The sequence below is a fragment of the Microcaecilia unicolor genome, chromosome 12, assembly GCF_901765095.1.
Source record: "Microcaecilia unicolor chromosome 12, aMicUni1.1, whole genome shotgun sequence".
In the NCBI taxonomy this organism is placed as follows: domain Eukaryota; kingdom Metazoa; phylum Chordata; class Amphibia; order Gymnophiona; family Siphonopidae; genus Microcaecilia; species Microcaecilia unicolor.
In genome coordinates this window covers 27,069,808-27,085,574 of record NC_044042.1, presented here as the reverse complement: position 1 = coordinate 27,085,574, position 15,767 = coordinate 27,069,808, and the positions used below count along the sequence as shown (strand labels likewise).

At 47.5% G+C, this 15,767-nt stretch overlaps 1 protein-coding gene across 1 annotated transcript in view; it reads right to left on the bottom strand.

The window, feature by feature from the left end:
* IPO9 (importin 9) overlaps nucleotides 1–15,767 on the bottom strand; it is a 79,293-nt gene that overhangs the window by 39,116 nt on the left and 24,410 nt on the right. The window contains exons 7-12 of the mRNA XM_030220637.1: nucleotides 14,823–14,942; nucleotides 14,375–14,475; nucleotides 12,903–12,961; nucleotides 10,716–10,867; nucleotides 1,201–1,299; nucleotides 599–705 (exon numbers count right to left, since the gene is read on the bottom strand). Coding sequence (XP_030076497.1) covers nucleotides 599–705; nucleotides 1,201–1,299; nucleotides 10,716–10,867; nucleotides 12,903–12,961; nucleotides 14,375–14,475; nucleotides 14,823–14,942 — 638 coding nt within the window. The remainder of the gene's footprint in view (nucleotides 1–598; nucleotides 706–1,200; nucleotides 1,300–10,715; nucleotides 10,868–12,902; nucleotides 12,962–14,374; nucleotides 14,476–14,822; nucleotides 14,943–15,767) is intronic.

Here is a 15,767-nt window from a genome sequence, read left to right as displayed (position 1 = left end):
ATTGGACAACATTTAACTATGAAAATAAATCCTTGCCAGCTTCTATTCTTTTGGATCTTGGTGCCTTACAACATTTTGATGAACAGAGCATCATGTCTTTAAACACTGGATATTCCATGGAAACAACTAAAATTAGCTAACCGACAGCATGTACAGAGCCATCCTTCTTCTCGTGACAAATTTCTTTCCTTTTGCCTGCCACATCAAACTCATACTTCTCTCCCTTTCTGCTCCCCCTTCCCTTTGCCCTCAAAGGTTTGCCATACTGCTATAAGCACCCCGAACCATAGCAGTTTTCCAAGTCTCTAACTGTCCTGATGTGTTAAAGTGTGGACAAATGTCTAAACCAGCGAACCCCACAAGTCAGCAAATGTTAGACATTAGTCAAGACTCCCCTCTGCCACTGACAGAGCAAGCCCAAGACAAAACTCTGCATCTCAGTTCTAAATCATGTCACTGCCACCGAGGCTGTGTAACTTTGGGACTATCACCATTTACCCCAAAGTAGCTAACAGAATTGTTCATTTCTCCCTCTGGAAGTGTAAGTGCCGGTTCTGGAAATTGGCTTCCAGGCCACCCACACCTGCAGCTTCCTTACCAGTGTTCGGATCCATGGTTTTTGGACTGCTCAGCTTCTTGCAAGTGTCTAGTGGCTGCTGCAGCCAAAGCAGCCGCACTCTCATTCTGGAATTCAGCAGCTACAGCCTGGATAACAGCAAGAAAAAAAAAAAAAAATAAAACAAAACTCTCACTCACCTCTAATGAGTAGATCATATACGGGGATACAGAACCCATCACCTCTAGGACTGGAGGGCTCAGGATCAAAGCCCCAGGGTACAGAGCCCATAGCTTCTAAGACTAGTTCAAAAGATGGACACGGACACAGAGTGTCTCATATCCTTGGTCACTAATTTATATTGGCATCAGACCTGTAGTCACCCCACTATAAAATGTAGGATATCTTAAGAACCACCAATGAGAATGAGAGCTCAACTCCGTCCACCCCACATCCAGCAATCATGTCTATTTGCAGTTTCAGAAAATAAACGAAGCACATTCTATGCAATAAGCTACTGGACATGAAGGTAAGCAACAAGACGCCTCCAAGTAGAAAAAAGGAAAAATGTTTTTGTTTGTATCCAACAATGGCATAAACCCCTCTGGTAACTGAGTCTCTGCAAATCACGAAGGCCTCCTCACCAGCAGCAGGTCCTGAGCTGCAATCCGCACCGTATAGGAAAAGGTATCATCATCTTCATCCTCAACAAACTGTTGAGGATTAGCAGTCCAAATTTTTATCTGAAGAGAGATACAGATGGAAGATTTAAAGGTCAATTTAAATTTTTATTGAGAAAAGAAAAAACAAAGGATAACATATAACACATTACTCGTCATTAACATGGTGGGTCTCCCTGTTCCATACAACATCCTTTACCCCAGTTGATACAATAACAGCTCTAAAATCCATCCCCTCACCCTTCTCCTGCCCGCCATCCACTGGCATCAGCACTCTCTCACCAAGAAGTGTAAAGCCTCCCCTGCCCACCCTAACAGACTAAATGCCTCAGCAGGGGCTCCCAGGATGGTTTTGAATATTTTTCTTAGGACAAAGATCTTGCATCTCCTACAGTCCCTCTAACCCCATAACTGCCACCCAATACATCAGTTCATCAGAGTCACAATTACAGTCCCTCCAGCTCCCTTTTCCTTAGGTAAAATATATTTGAAAATGAAAAAAAAAGCTGCCTTTCTGAACTATATAAAAAAAAAAAAAACATGTAACCATTTTGTCACGAAATGCCTAGCCACCCATCTGGGGTTACCCCACAGCCACTTAGAGGATCTATTCCTAGCACAGCTCAGGTCCACCTGCACCTGCCACTTGTGCTCTACAAGTAGCACCCTCCGCCCATCAACTGGGTCAAAAACGCCTCTGGGTGAGTCTCCCGCTCCCAAATTATCCCCAGTGATTTCTAGGTTACTGGGGTCACACTCCCAGTGGTCCCACAGTTCCCAGAAAGCACTCACAGACCCAACACACAAATCACCAGGATTCTTTATCAGTCCAGACAAGCAGAGTGAACAAAGCGAATGCTACATACCTGTAGAAGGTATTCTCCGAGGACAGCAGGCTGATTGTTCTCACTGATGGGTGACGTCCACGGCAGCCCCTCCAATCGGAATCTTCACTAGCAAAGTCCTTTGCTAGCCCTCGCGCGCCCGCGCGCACCGCGCATGCGCGGCCGTCTTCCCGCCCGAAACCGGCTCGAGCCGGCCAGTCCAGTATGTAGCAAGACAATACACTTCAAGGGAAGACACAACTCCAAAGGGGAGGCGGGCGGGTTTGTGAGAACAATCAGCCTGCTGTCCTCGGAGAATACCTTCTACAGGTATGTAGCATTCGCTTTCTCCGAGGACAAGCAGGCTGCTTGTTCTCACTGATGGGGTATCCCTAGCCCCCAGGCTCACTCAAAACAACAACCATGGTCAATTGGGCCTCGCAACGGCGAGGACATAACTGAGATTGACCTAAAAAATTTACCAACTAACTGAGAGTGTAGCCTGGAACAGAACAAACAGGGCCCTCGGGGGGTGGAGTTGGATCCTAAAGCCCAAACAGGTTCTGAAGAACTGACTGCCCGAACCGACTGTCGCGTCGGGTATCCTGCTGCAGGCAGTAATGAGATGTGAATGTGTGGACAGATGACCACGTCGCAGCTTTGCAAATTTCCTCCATGGTGGCTGACTTCAAGTGGGCTACCGACGCTGCCATGGCTCTAACATTATGAGCCGTGACATGACCCTCAAGAGCCAGCCCAGCCTGGGCGTAAGTGAAGGAAATGCAATCTGCTAGCCAATTGGATATGGTGCGTTTCCCTACAGCCACTCCCCTCTTGTTGGGATCAAAAGAAACAAACAATTGGGCGGACTGTCTGTGGGGCTGTGTCCGCTCCAGATAGAAGGCCAATGCTCTCTTGCAGTCCAATGTGTGCAGCTGACGTTCAGCAGGGCAGGAATGAGGACGGGGAAAGAATGTTGGCAAGACAATTGACTGGTTCAGATGGAACTCCGACACAACCTTTGGCAGAAACTTAGGGTGAGTGCGGAGGACTACTCTGTTGTGATGAAATTTGGTGTAAGGGGCCTGGGCTACCAGGGCCTGAAGCTCACTGACTCTACGAGCCGAGGTAACTGCCACCAAGAAAATGACCTTCCAGGTCAAGTACTTCGGATGGCAGGAATTCAGTGGCTCGAAAGGAGGTTTCATCAGCTGGGTGAGAACGACATTGAGATCCCATGACACTGTAGGAGGCTTGACAGGGGGCTTTGACAAAAGCAAACCTCTCATGAAGCGAACAACTAAAGGCTGTCCTGAGATCGGCTTACCTTCCACTTGGTAATGGTATGCACTGATTGCACTAAGGTGAACCCTTACGGAGTTGGTCTTCAGACCAGACTCCGACAAGTGGAGAAGGTATTCAAGCAGGGTCTGTGTAGGACAAGAGCGAGGATCTAGGGCCTTGCTGTCACACCAGACGGCAAACCTCCTCCAATGAAAGAAGTAACTTCTCTTAGTGGAGTCTTTCCTGGAAGCAAGCAAGATGCGGGAGACACCCTCTGGCAGACCCAAAGAGGCAAAGTCTACGCCCTCAACATCCAGGCCGTGAGAGCCAGGGACTGGAGGTTGGGATGCAGCAGAGCCCCTTCGTCCTGCGTGATGAGGGTCGGAAAACACTCCAATCTCCACGGTTCTTCGGAGGATAACTCCAGAAGAAGAGGGAACCAGATCTGACGCGGCCAAAAGGGAGCAATCAGAATCATGGTGCCTCGGTCTTGCTTGAGTTTCAACAAAGTCTTCCCCACCAGAGGAATGGGAGGATAAGCATACAGCAGACCTTCCCCCCAATCCAGGAGGAAGGCATCCGACGCTAGTCTGCCGTGGGCCTGAAGCCTGGAACAGAACTGAGGGACCTTGTGGTTCACTTGAGATGCGAAGAGATCTACCAGGGGGGTGCCCCACGCCCGGAAGATCTGTCGCACCACACGGGAATTGAGCGACCACTCGTGAGGTTGCATAATCCTGCTCAACCTGTCGGCCAGACTGTTGTTTACGCCTGCCAGATATGTGGCTTGGAGCACCATGCCTTGACGGCGAGCCCAGAGCCACATGCTGACGGCTTCCTGACACAGGGGGCGAGATCCGGTGCCCCCCTGCTTGTTGACATAGTACATGGCAACCTGATTGTCTGTCTGAATTTGGATAATTTGGTGGGACAGCCGATCTCTGAAAGCCTTCAGAGCGTTCCAGATCGCTCGCAACTCCAGAAGATTGATCTGTAGATCGCTTTCTTGGAGGGACCACCTTCCTTGGGTGTGAAGCCCATCGACATGAGCTCCCCATCCCAGGAGAGACGCATCCGTGGTCAGCACTTTTTGAGGCTGAGGAATTTGGAAGGGACGTCCCAGAGTCAAATTGGAGCAAATCGTCCACCAATACAGGGATTCGAGAAAACTCGTGGACAGGTGGATCACGTCCTCTAGACCCCCGGCGGCCTGATACCACTGGGAGGCTAGGGTCCATTGAGCAGATCTCATGTGAAGGCGGGCCATGGGAGTCACATGAACTGTGGAAGCCATGTGGCCCAGCAATCTCAACATCTGCCGAGCTGTGATCTGCTGGGACGCTCGCACCCGCGAGACGAGGGACAACAAGTTGTTGGCCCTCGCCTCTGGGAGATAGGCGCGAGCCGTCCGAGAATCCAGCAGGGCTCCGATGAATTCGAGTTTCTGCACTGGGAGAAGATGGGACTTTGGGTAATTTATCACAAACCCCAGTAGCTCCAGGAGGCGAATAGTCATCTGCATGGACTGCAGGGCTCCTGCCTCGGATGTGTTCTTCACCAGCCAATCGTCGAGATATGGGAACACGTGCACCCCCAGCCTGCGAAGCGCCGCTGCTACCACAGCTAGGCACTTTGTGAACACCCTGGGCGCAGAGGCGAGCCCAAAGGGTAGCACACAGTACTGGAAGTGGCGTGCGCCCAGCTGAAATCGCAGATACTGTCTGTGAGCTGGCAGTATCGGGATGTGTGTGTAGGCATCCTTCAAGTCCAGAGAGCATAGCCAATCGTTTTGCTGAATCATGGGGAGAAGGGTGCCCAGGGAAAGCATCCTGAACTTTTCTTTTACGAGATATTTGTTCAGGGCCCTTAGGTCTAGGATGGGACGCATCCCCCCTGTTTTCTTTTCCACAAGGAAGTACCTGGAATAGAACCCCAGCCCTTCTTGCCCGGATGGCACGGGCTCGACCGCATTGGCGCTGAGAAGGGCGGAGAGTTCCTCTGCAAGTACCTGCTTGTGCTGGAAGCTGTAGGACTGAGCTCCCGGTGGACAATTTGGAGGTTGAGAGGCCAAATTGAGGGTGTATCCTTGCCGGACTATTTGGAGAACCCACTGATCGGAGGTTATAAGAGGCCACCTTTGGTGAAAAGCTTTCAACCTCCCTCCGACAGGCAGGTCGCCCGGCACTGACACTTGGATGTCGGCTATGCTCTGCTGGAGCCAGTCAAAAGCTCGCCCCTTGCTTTTGCTGGGGAGCCGCGGGGCCTTGCTGATTCGCACGCTGCTGACGAGAGCGAGCGCGCTGGGGCTTAGCCTGGGCCGCAGGCTGTCGGGAAGGAGGATTGTACCTACGCTTGCCAGAAGTATAGGGAACAGTCTTCCTTCCCCCGAAAAATCGTCTACCTGTAGAGGTAGAAGCTGAAGGCTGCCGGCGGGCGAACTTGTCGAATGCGGTGTCCCGCTGGTGGAGAGACTCTACCACCTGCTCGACTTTTTCGCCAAAAATGTTATCCGCACGGCAAGGCAAGTCCGTAATCCGCTGCTGGACTCTATTCTCCAGGTCGGCGGCACGCAGCCATGAGAGCCTGCGCATCACCACACCTTGAGCAGCGGCCCTGGACGCAACATCAAAAGTGTCATAAACTCCTCTGGCCAGGAATTTTCTGCACGCCTTCAGCTGCCTGACCACCTCCTGAAAAGGCTTGGCTTGCTCAGGGGGAAGAGCATCAACCAAGCCCGCCAACTGCCGCACATTATTCCGCATGTGTATGCTCGTGTAGAGCTGGTAAGACTGGATCTTGGACACGAGCATAGAGGAATGGTAGGCCTTCCTCCCAAAGGAGTCTAAGGTTCTAGCGTCCTTGCCCGGGGGCGCCGAAGCATGTTCCCTAGAACTCTTAGCCTTCTTTAGGGCCAAATCCACAACTCCAGAGTCATGAGGCAACTGAGTGCGCATCAGCTCTGGGTCCCCATGGATCCGGTACTGGGACTCGATCTTCTTGGGAATGTGGGGATTAGTTAATGGTTTGGTCCAGTTCGCAAGCAATGTCTTCTTCAGGACATGGTGCAAGGGAACAGTGGACGCTTCCTTAGGTGGAGAAGGATAGTCCAGGAGCTCAAACATTTCAGCCCTGGGCTCGTCCTCCACAACCACCGGGAAGGGGATGGCCGTAGACATCTCCCGGACAAAGGAGGCAAAAGACAGACTCTCGGGAGGAGAAAGCTGTCTCTCAGGAGAGGGAGTGGGATCAGACGGAAGACCCCCAGACTCCTCGTCAGAGAAATATCTGGGATCTTCCTCTTCCTCCCACGAGGCCTCACCCTCGGTGTCAGACACAAGTTCACGGACCTGTGTCTGCAACCTCGCCCTGCTCGACTCCGTGGAACCCTGTCCACGATGGGGGCGTCGAGAGGTAGACTCCCTCGCCCGCATCGGCGAAGCTCCCTCCGCCGACGTAGTCGGGGAGCCTTCCTGGGAGGTGGCCGCGGTCGGTACCGCACGCGGGTACCGACGTCGGGGACCTCAACCTGGGCGATGGGCCAGCCGGCGCCACGCTCGACGGTACCGGTGGCGCAAGCACCGCCGGTACCGGAGGGGTAGGGCGCAACAGCTCTCCCAGAATCTCTGGGGAGAACGGCCCGGAGGCTCTCGTTTAGAGCGGCTGCAGAGAAAGGCTGAGAGGTCGATGCAGGCGTCGACGTCAGTACCTGTTCCGGGCGTGGAGGCTGTTCCGGGCTGTCCAGAGCGGAGCGCATCGACACCTCCTGAACAGAGGGTGAGCGGTCCTCTCGGTGCCGATGCCTGCTGGGTGCCGAATCCCTCGGCGACCCAGAGCTCTCGGTGCCGACACGGGGAGGAGACCGGTGTCGATGCTTCTTCGATTTCTTCCGAAGCATGTCACCGGAGCTCCCCGGCACCGACGAGGAGGACGTCGAATCCACCCGTCGCTTCCTCGGGGCCGAGACTGAAGAGGGTCGATCTCGGGGGGGCTGTACCGCAGGAGCCCTCAGGGTAGGCGGAGACCCACCCGAGGGCTCACCGCCACCAGCAGGGGAATGGACAGCCCTCACCTGCACTCCACCCGATGCACCACCGTCCGACGACATCAGCAGACGAGGTCCTGGTACCACCGACGTCGATGCAGCTATCCGATGTCTCGGCGCCGATGCAGAGGCCCGATGCCTCGATGCACTCGATGCAGGGGCGGCCGAGGAAGATGGTCTGGACGCTGACGACGTCGATGCACTCGAAGATCCCGGTGCCGATGCCGACGAAGAGCCCGAGAACAACACGTTCCACTGGGCTAGTCTCGCTACCTGAGTCCGCCTTTGAAGCAGGGAACACAGACTGCAGTTCTGAGGGCGGTGCTCGGCCCCCAGACACTGAAGACACGACGAGTGTCGATCAGTGAGCGAGATAACCCGGGCGCACTGGGTGCACTTCTTGAAGCCGCTGGAAGGCTTCGATGTCATGGGCGGAAAAATCACGCCGGCGAAATCAAAAGCCGAAATGGCGAAATTCGAAGCACCAAATTTAGAGGGAGAAAAAATCTCGACCGAGGCCGAAAAGAGGCCTACCCCGACGACGAAAGAAAACTTACCGGGGCAAAAAAGCTGGAAGTACGGGGAGGATTTACACGAAACCCGGCGGGGGGTTTCCGGAGCACTTCCCGACTAGACAAAGCTTTCCCGAAGGAAAAAAACACGTTCAAACAAATTGGACGCGCGAGGTCGACTTTCCGGGGCTCGACACGGCGAAAACACGACCGTACCGAGTGCGGACAAAAGAAGACTGGCCGGCTCGAGCCGGTTTCGGGCGGGAAGACGGCCGCGCATGCGCGGTGCGCGCGGGCGCGCGAGGGCTAGCAAAGGACTTTGCTAGTGAAGATTCCGATTGGAGGGGCTGCCGTGGACGTCACCCATCAGTGAGAACAAGCAGCCTGCTTGTCCTCGGAGAATTGTGTTTATTCTCAGAACTTGGAACAGTGGACAAAAATGTGCAATTGGCAAACAATAACAGGTAACTAAAATATGGATCAATTTTAACACTAACTAAATATCTATCTACTGTCTAAACAGTACCTGGGAAGATCAGGATATATAATTCACTGAGCCTCAGCAAAGAGATCTCTCTCTCTTTCTTCATGGCTAAGACTAAACTCAAAACTAGTAAAGTCCAAATGAGATAAGCTCCTGGGCAAATCAGATCCCAGTCAACATGATTTCAAATATATACTGCTTCTTGCTTTCTATTTGTGTCAAACTAAAGAAATAACACTCAGGGGGTCTTTTACTAAAGACTAGCTCAAGTTATCTGCAGCAGGACCTTTGAATAAAATGGGGCCTGCTGCAGATAACTCGAGCTAATCTTTAGTAAAAGACCCCCTCAGTTCTCTGTAACAGCTTTAAGAATAAACATGCACCATCTGCTGGCCACGTCAGACAATTAAAACGAGAAAATATCCAATACATTTTACAGCTAAAAACACACAGTTTCTTCACACATTTCATTTAAAGTTTTTTACCAAGTTGTCTTAGTGAGAACAGCTTGAAGAAGAGTTGGCTAAAGAGGATAGGCTAGAGGTCTATAAAATACAGGGTAGAGGGGAACGGGTAGATGTGAATTGGTCGTTTACTCTTTACAAAAGTATAAGGACTAGGGGGCACGCAATGAAGCAATATATTCCAAACATTGGGGATATAACATTGGGGATATATATTGGGAAGACAGCATGAGATAAGTGGATTACAAAATTGCTGTTTATTGTGCTGAAAGACTATTTGATTTCATTTGAATTATTAAGCCTGTGAGATAGCATGTGGTGTTTCAGCCTGTTTGAGAATTAAAAAGACTTTTACACTAGTTAACTGGAGTTCTTTTTCTAACCTATGCTGGTATGCTGAGCTTAACCCTTAATCTGACGTCTTTTTTCTCCACTTTTTTTAGTATTGAAGTTGAGGTTCTCATTCAGTATGTTTCCATCTGCATGAATTTTGTTTTTAATGGTCAAATTACAACATAATTTAATAATAAAAATCTATATATATAGCTATATATATATATATATAGATATATATATAACTATATATATATCTATATATATATATAACTATATATATAAATATAAATATAAATATATATATAAAATTTACTGTAAGGATCAAAACACATGAAGTCCACACTCACTATTCAGAAATACACCAATACATTCTCTTCTGAATTCTTATCCCCCGTAATTTTATCACATTTATACCTTTACTCACAGAAAAATGTTATACCGAATGTTCTCTTGCTAATGTTCTATTACCCTATCAGTTTCCCGTTGTCTCTTCCCACTGTTCCATTGTTCTCTTCCTTTGTCCTATTCCCTAACGATACTTGACTCTGTCTTCACATAACTGTCACAATGTAATCCATAACTGAGTTGTAACAAATTGTACTTCCATCATTTACAATGTATTGTAAGCCACACTGAGCCCGCAAATAGGTGGGAAAATGTGGGATACAAATGAAATAAATAATAATAATAATAATATATATAACTATATATAACTATATATATATATATATATATATATAACTATATATATATATATAACTGAAGTACAATTGGCAGTTACTTTTACTTGTAATGAGCAATACTTTACTTGTAACAAGTTACATTTAAGCTCTACTTTTCTCCCTAGTAACAAAGTACAAATCTGGAAAATAGTTGAACAGAACAAATTGTTCTGAAAATGTCATATTGGGTAGAAAGGTGTGTGTGCTTAGTATGTGCAGGATCGTTAAACGAAAAAGTTTTCATGTATATGCACAAACTGGTAGACGGCCTACTGATCCAAACAGCCAGCCCCCTGCCCTTCCACTTACCCCCCCCCCCCCCCCCCAAGAAAAAAAAAAAAAAAAAAAATCACTGAATCTGTGCTCTCTCTCTCCTCCAATCCAGGAGCCTGTGCTCTTCCCTCTACATCTCACCATCAGCTCCAGCCTAGACCTACCAGCTGAAGTCTGGATCCTATTTCAATGTTTCTTTATCCTGATCCTCCTACAGCAAGTGTGTCTTTGTTCTGTACAGTGCACAGACCACCCAACCACTTAGACTGTGCAGCACTCCTGCCAGACTGGTTTGAGAGTTAAAAGAGCGAGAGGGAGCTTGGTGATTGAGTGTGGGGTACTGGGTGGTAAAGTAGGGAGGGAATGTCCGTATGTGCAGGAGCTGGTAGAAGAAGAGAGAGAAAGATCTTGCATTGCAAAACATTAGCAACCCTGCTCCACCTGCAAGTGTCTCACCAGCCAACCAGCATGAACAGACAGGCACTCACCCACATCAAAAACTCTAGTACTTAGATACAGCATCAGAAAGACACCACACCTGTTCCTCTGTGATCTGCATGTACAGGATAATGTAGTAGATCAGTTCGGGCAGTGCCTTCCTTACAGTGCTTTTAAATTTGTTGTTTTCTAGCAGCGTGTGAACAAATTCGAAGATGCTGAACACTAAGTTCTCAAAGCCAAGCACTTCACCTAGAAATGATTTAAAAAAAAAAGAAATAATGAAGAAAAACACTTAGTACAGCTGGTTCTGCTCAAGTAATACAGAAATAATTTTAAGTAAGCAGTATTATCAGTGGAGTAGGAAGGGGGGGGGTGGGGCGGTCCGCCCCGGGTGAACGCGCTGGGGGGGGGGGGGGGTGTCGGCTCGCTGGCTCCCTGCTCTTTCTGCCCCGGAACAGGTTACTTCCTGTTCCAGGGCAGAGAAAGCAGGGAAGCAGCAGAGCCGACGCAGCTCCCAGTGACGTGCACTGGGGGCGGATCGGTCCTCCCGCCTGCCCCCCGCTGAAAGGTAGGGTGCGTTTCGGGGGGGGGGGGGGAGCGCAGCGGCGACCCGCCCCGGGTGTCAGGCACCCTCGCTACGGCACTGAGTATTATCAAATAAGAACATAACAGGAAAGGGGATGGGATCTGATATACCACTTTTCTTGGACAATCAAAGCAATTTTTATATTATATACAAGTACTTATTTTGTACCTGGGGCAATGGAGGGTTAAGTGACTTGCCCAGAATCACAAAGAATTGCAGTGGGAATTGAACCCTATTTCTATGGTTTTTCAGGCAGCTGCACTAACCATTAGGCACAAACTAGTTTGCAATACGCTGGTGTTTTAGATACCCTGCATCGTCAACTTTCCTACTCTCTACACCCAAGGAATAAATCTTTCCCCCCCCCCCCCCCTCAAGCTGGGGAAGGACAGCTAGTGTTACCCTTGGAATCAGAGAACCGGCAGGGCTCAGGGATCGTCAGGAGTAGCGGAAGGCCTATGCAGAATCCACAGCTGCTCTAGAAACTTTTGATACTGTGATTTAGCACTGAATGGGAACTCCAAAGGAAGGTTCCAGAGGTTTCATCAAGGTTCCAATGGCAACAGAGGGACAGTGCAGGCCTTGCAAATTACTGTTCTTGGTGAATGCAATTTCTTAACTATAGGAGGGAATCTAAGGAAGGGTTTAAATGGAGAGCAGGAAATCTATCCATTAGGTAGGGCAGATTAAACAGACAGGATGTGAGAAAGGTTACCAAAATAGGGTCCTTGCTAAACCTAAGGTGGTACAAGTTATACAAGATCAGTATTTGGACCAAAGATGACACTAACTACCACAAAGATAAACGTTTCTTTTTGATCATTTAAGTGAATGAATTTTTGTGCTCACAGCAATGGACTGTAGTGATGCGGAGAAGTGTTGATTCAGAAATGTTATTTTGATTCTGAAATATGGTTTGTCACGTATCAAACAAGGCCCAATGAGGTTGTTTTTTTTTTTTTAGAGCAAGTTATGAGTAGCCACCAAAGAGCATCACTTTCATTGTAACATACATTGATGGTTACAACAAGATCCCTATACACTTATTAGTGTTATTTATAAACCTTTTGATACCTGGTTTTGTAAGATAGTAACATAGTAGATGACGGCAGAAAAAACCTGCACGGTCCATCCAGTCTGCCCAACAAGATAACTCATATGTGCTACTTTTTGTGTATACCCTACTTTGATTTGTACCTGTGTTCATCAGGGCACAGACCGTATAAGTCTGCCCAGCACTATCCCCGCCTCCCAACCACCAGCCCCGCCTCCCACCACCGGCTCTGACACTACACCCTCTTAGGAATTATCATCCATTTTCATATTTGTTCTAGTCTTAGCACTGCCACTTTTAGTAGGGTTTATATACATCAGCAAATTTATGCTCAATCAGAAATTCAGCTTCAGAATAATCTGGCCTTCCATCAAATGGCACCATTTTAATCCTTGTTTAAATGATGACATGTGATCTGCAGTTTCTCTATGAATCCTGTTAAGCTCATTATTAATTGGGTCATGGGTGTAGGTTAGGATTTTTATTCCTATATTAGTTTAAGATCCTATTTTGGTTATGTTGATATGTAGAATTAGGTTTCATTCTTTTTTCTTGATCTTTATTGCTTGGTATTTCAATAAAGTCCTCTAAAAACTACACACACACACACACAAGCATGGAAAATAGCAGAATCAAAAACTCACCATCAGAATCTACAGGATCTTCTACCTCCTCTGTATCATTTACTTCTGTCCTCACGTAGGTACAGAAATGTGTTAAAGAAAATTATAGGCTACCTACAGCTCTCTTCTGTTATTCAAGCTTGATTAATCAAAGGGCATTTTCTTTCTGGCATATCAGCTTATTGTTTCACAGTTGACATGAAAAATAATTAAGGGTAAAGTGAAGCAGATCCCGCCACTTTTATAAGAGTCTTCAAGAGCTAAGGCATGATGGAACCATTTCTGCCAATAAACTGAAGAAAACTGGAGAAGAATTTGATAATACTACTCCTTGGAAAAGATTGTGGGAATAATAAATTAAGGACTTATATCCACCTTCATATTTAGGGCTAGAAAACTACTTTTTCCACTGTACTACAGATTTAGGGCTTTATTCCCTGAGTTACCCTCTGAATTACTACATATATCTAGTTGGCAATTAGGTCAGATCATGTACACCTCTTGTCTTCGTTGCCTGAACCTAAGTAAAACCGAGCTTCTTTGGGTCATAAGTACATAAGTACATAAGTAGTGCCATACTGGGAAAGACCAAAGGTCCATCTAGCCCAGCATCCTGTCACCGACAGTGGCCAATCCAGGTCAAGGGCACCTGGCACTCTCCCCATAACACAAGTGGGCACATACCTAACATCAAAATCTCTCTTGGGAAGTATGAACTCCCCTTCAAATCACAAGTCAGGAACCTTGCAATACAGTTAGAATCAACTCTTACACTGATTCCCAAAATCCAAGCAACCTTCAAGAGTTGTTTCTACCATTTGCTCCAAAGGACATTACACGATGTGATACCCGCAAGCAAGCCTTCTCTGGAGTAGTCCCCACACTCTGGAATGCACTCCATGAAAGGCTCTAACACAAGACTATTTCTACTTCAGGAAGCTGGGGAAAACTTGACTCTTCAACCAAGCCTAGTAACTAACTCACACAAGGAGTACCATGGGTTGAACATACTGTAGCAGGACGTTTATCCACTCCTACCCTAGCTAATATTGAAGCACCCCTCTGACCTCATGTGCAACTTTCTTTATTCTCTAACTCTTACCTATCTATACATTCCATCTTTGCTTATACCCTATGCTATTAAAATGTTTTATTATGTATTGTGTTGACGTAAGTAGTATACTATGCCATACTTTGTATTGTTGTTTTAATTTTTATGTTTGACCTATTCTTGCTCTACACCACCTTAAGTGAATTCCTTCAAAAAGGCAGTAAATAAATCCTAATAAATTATAATGTATACAATCAGGATTCCTGTAATAAAGTTTTAACTGATAACACAAAACAAAAAACAAAACTACAAAAAAAACCAAAAAACATACCCCCCCACCCCGGTCCAAAGACCATAAAATAGGTGTTTGCTGGATTAACACTGGACACCCCCCCCCCCCACACACACACACATATGCACACAATTGTCAACAAAAGGATATAAAGCCGCACTTTCTGTTAGTGTGTTCCACACAATGGGCAAAATCTGCTGCATGGAAGAAACCATATGTTTGGGGAAATTCTTCACCAAGGCCGTCACTGCCTGAAAAAGGAAACACAGACCAGGAGTAAAAGAACAAACCAATGCCCGAGAAGCGTCTTCAACCACGAAAACACTGCAAGAGGAACACTAGGTGTTCTGTTTCTAGCCTTCATTCAGTCCATGAATATCACCTATGAGATCAGGCAGAGCTCCTTCAAAATGGTGTTCAGTTGGACAAAGTCTTATTAGTCCACTCACCAAACACCTAATCTTTTTCCGCAAATTTCCTCTTCAACAAATACGAGAACATGTTTTACTGAGAAGGTGGGCGAAGCTGCACCTTTCATGATTCAATGCCCATCTAACTATAATGAATTTCTAAAATGCATAATAAAACCAGCATTTACCTTTAAGACCTCCATTTTAAGTCCACTGTCTGAGGTAGGGCCATCTGGTATCTGCAGCGCCTGAACAAAGGCATCTGTGAACTGCTGGACCACAGGGAAAATCAGGGCTTTAGCTGCACCCTAGGCAAAATCCAGACAGAAAACATTTTTATCAAGACGCAACTTTGTGAAGTTTTGTGGTCCCCTTCGGATAAGGACAGTTCCTGCATATATGCCCCCACTACCACAACTCCTACTACTACTATTTAGCATTTCTATAGCGCTACAAGGCGTACGCAGCGCTGCACAAACATAGAAGAAAGACAGTCCCTGCTCAAAGAGCTTACAATCTAATAGACAAAAAAATAAATAAAGTAAGCAAATCAAATCAATTAATGTGAACGGGAAGGAAGAGAGGAGGGTAGGTGGAGGCGAGTGGTTACAAATGGTTACGAGTCAAAAGCAATGTTAAAGAGGTGGGCTTTCAGTCTAGATTTAAAGGTGGCCAAGGAAGGGGCAAGACGTAGGGGCTCAGGAAGTTTATTCCAGGCGTAGGGTGCAGCGAGACAGAAGGCGCGAAGTCTGGAGTTGGCAGTAGTGGAGAAGGGAACAGATAAGAAGGATTTATCCATGGAGCGGAGTGCACGGGAAGGGGTGTAGGGAAAGACGAGTGTGGAGAGATACTGGGGAGCAGCAGAGTGAGTACATTTATAGGTTAGTAGAAGAAGTTTGAACAGGATGCGAAAACGGATATTCTCATCTTGCTCACCCTGATTCCAATGGTTGGGCTCTCAGTTTTGGGTCAAAGAACAAATTTAGTTCTCATTTTGCCATACCCTAGGAAAAACAAGACATTTCGCCTAGAAATAAAAGGAGCCTACTGTCGAGTGAAGAATGCAGCTGTGGGTCCACACGTGTATATCAGAAAAACAGCGCTGACAGAGGCCTCTACCACTCCATGTCCTG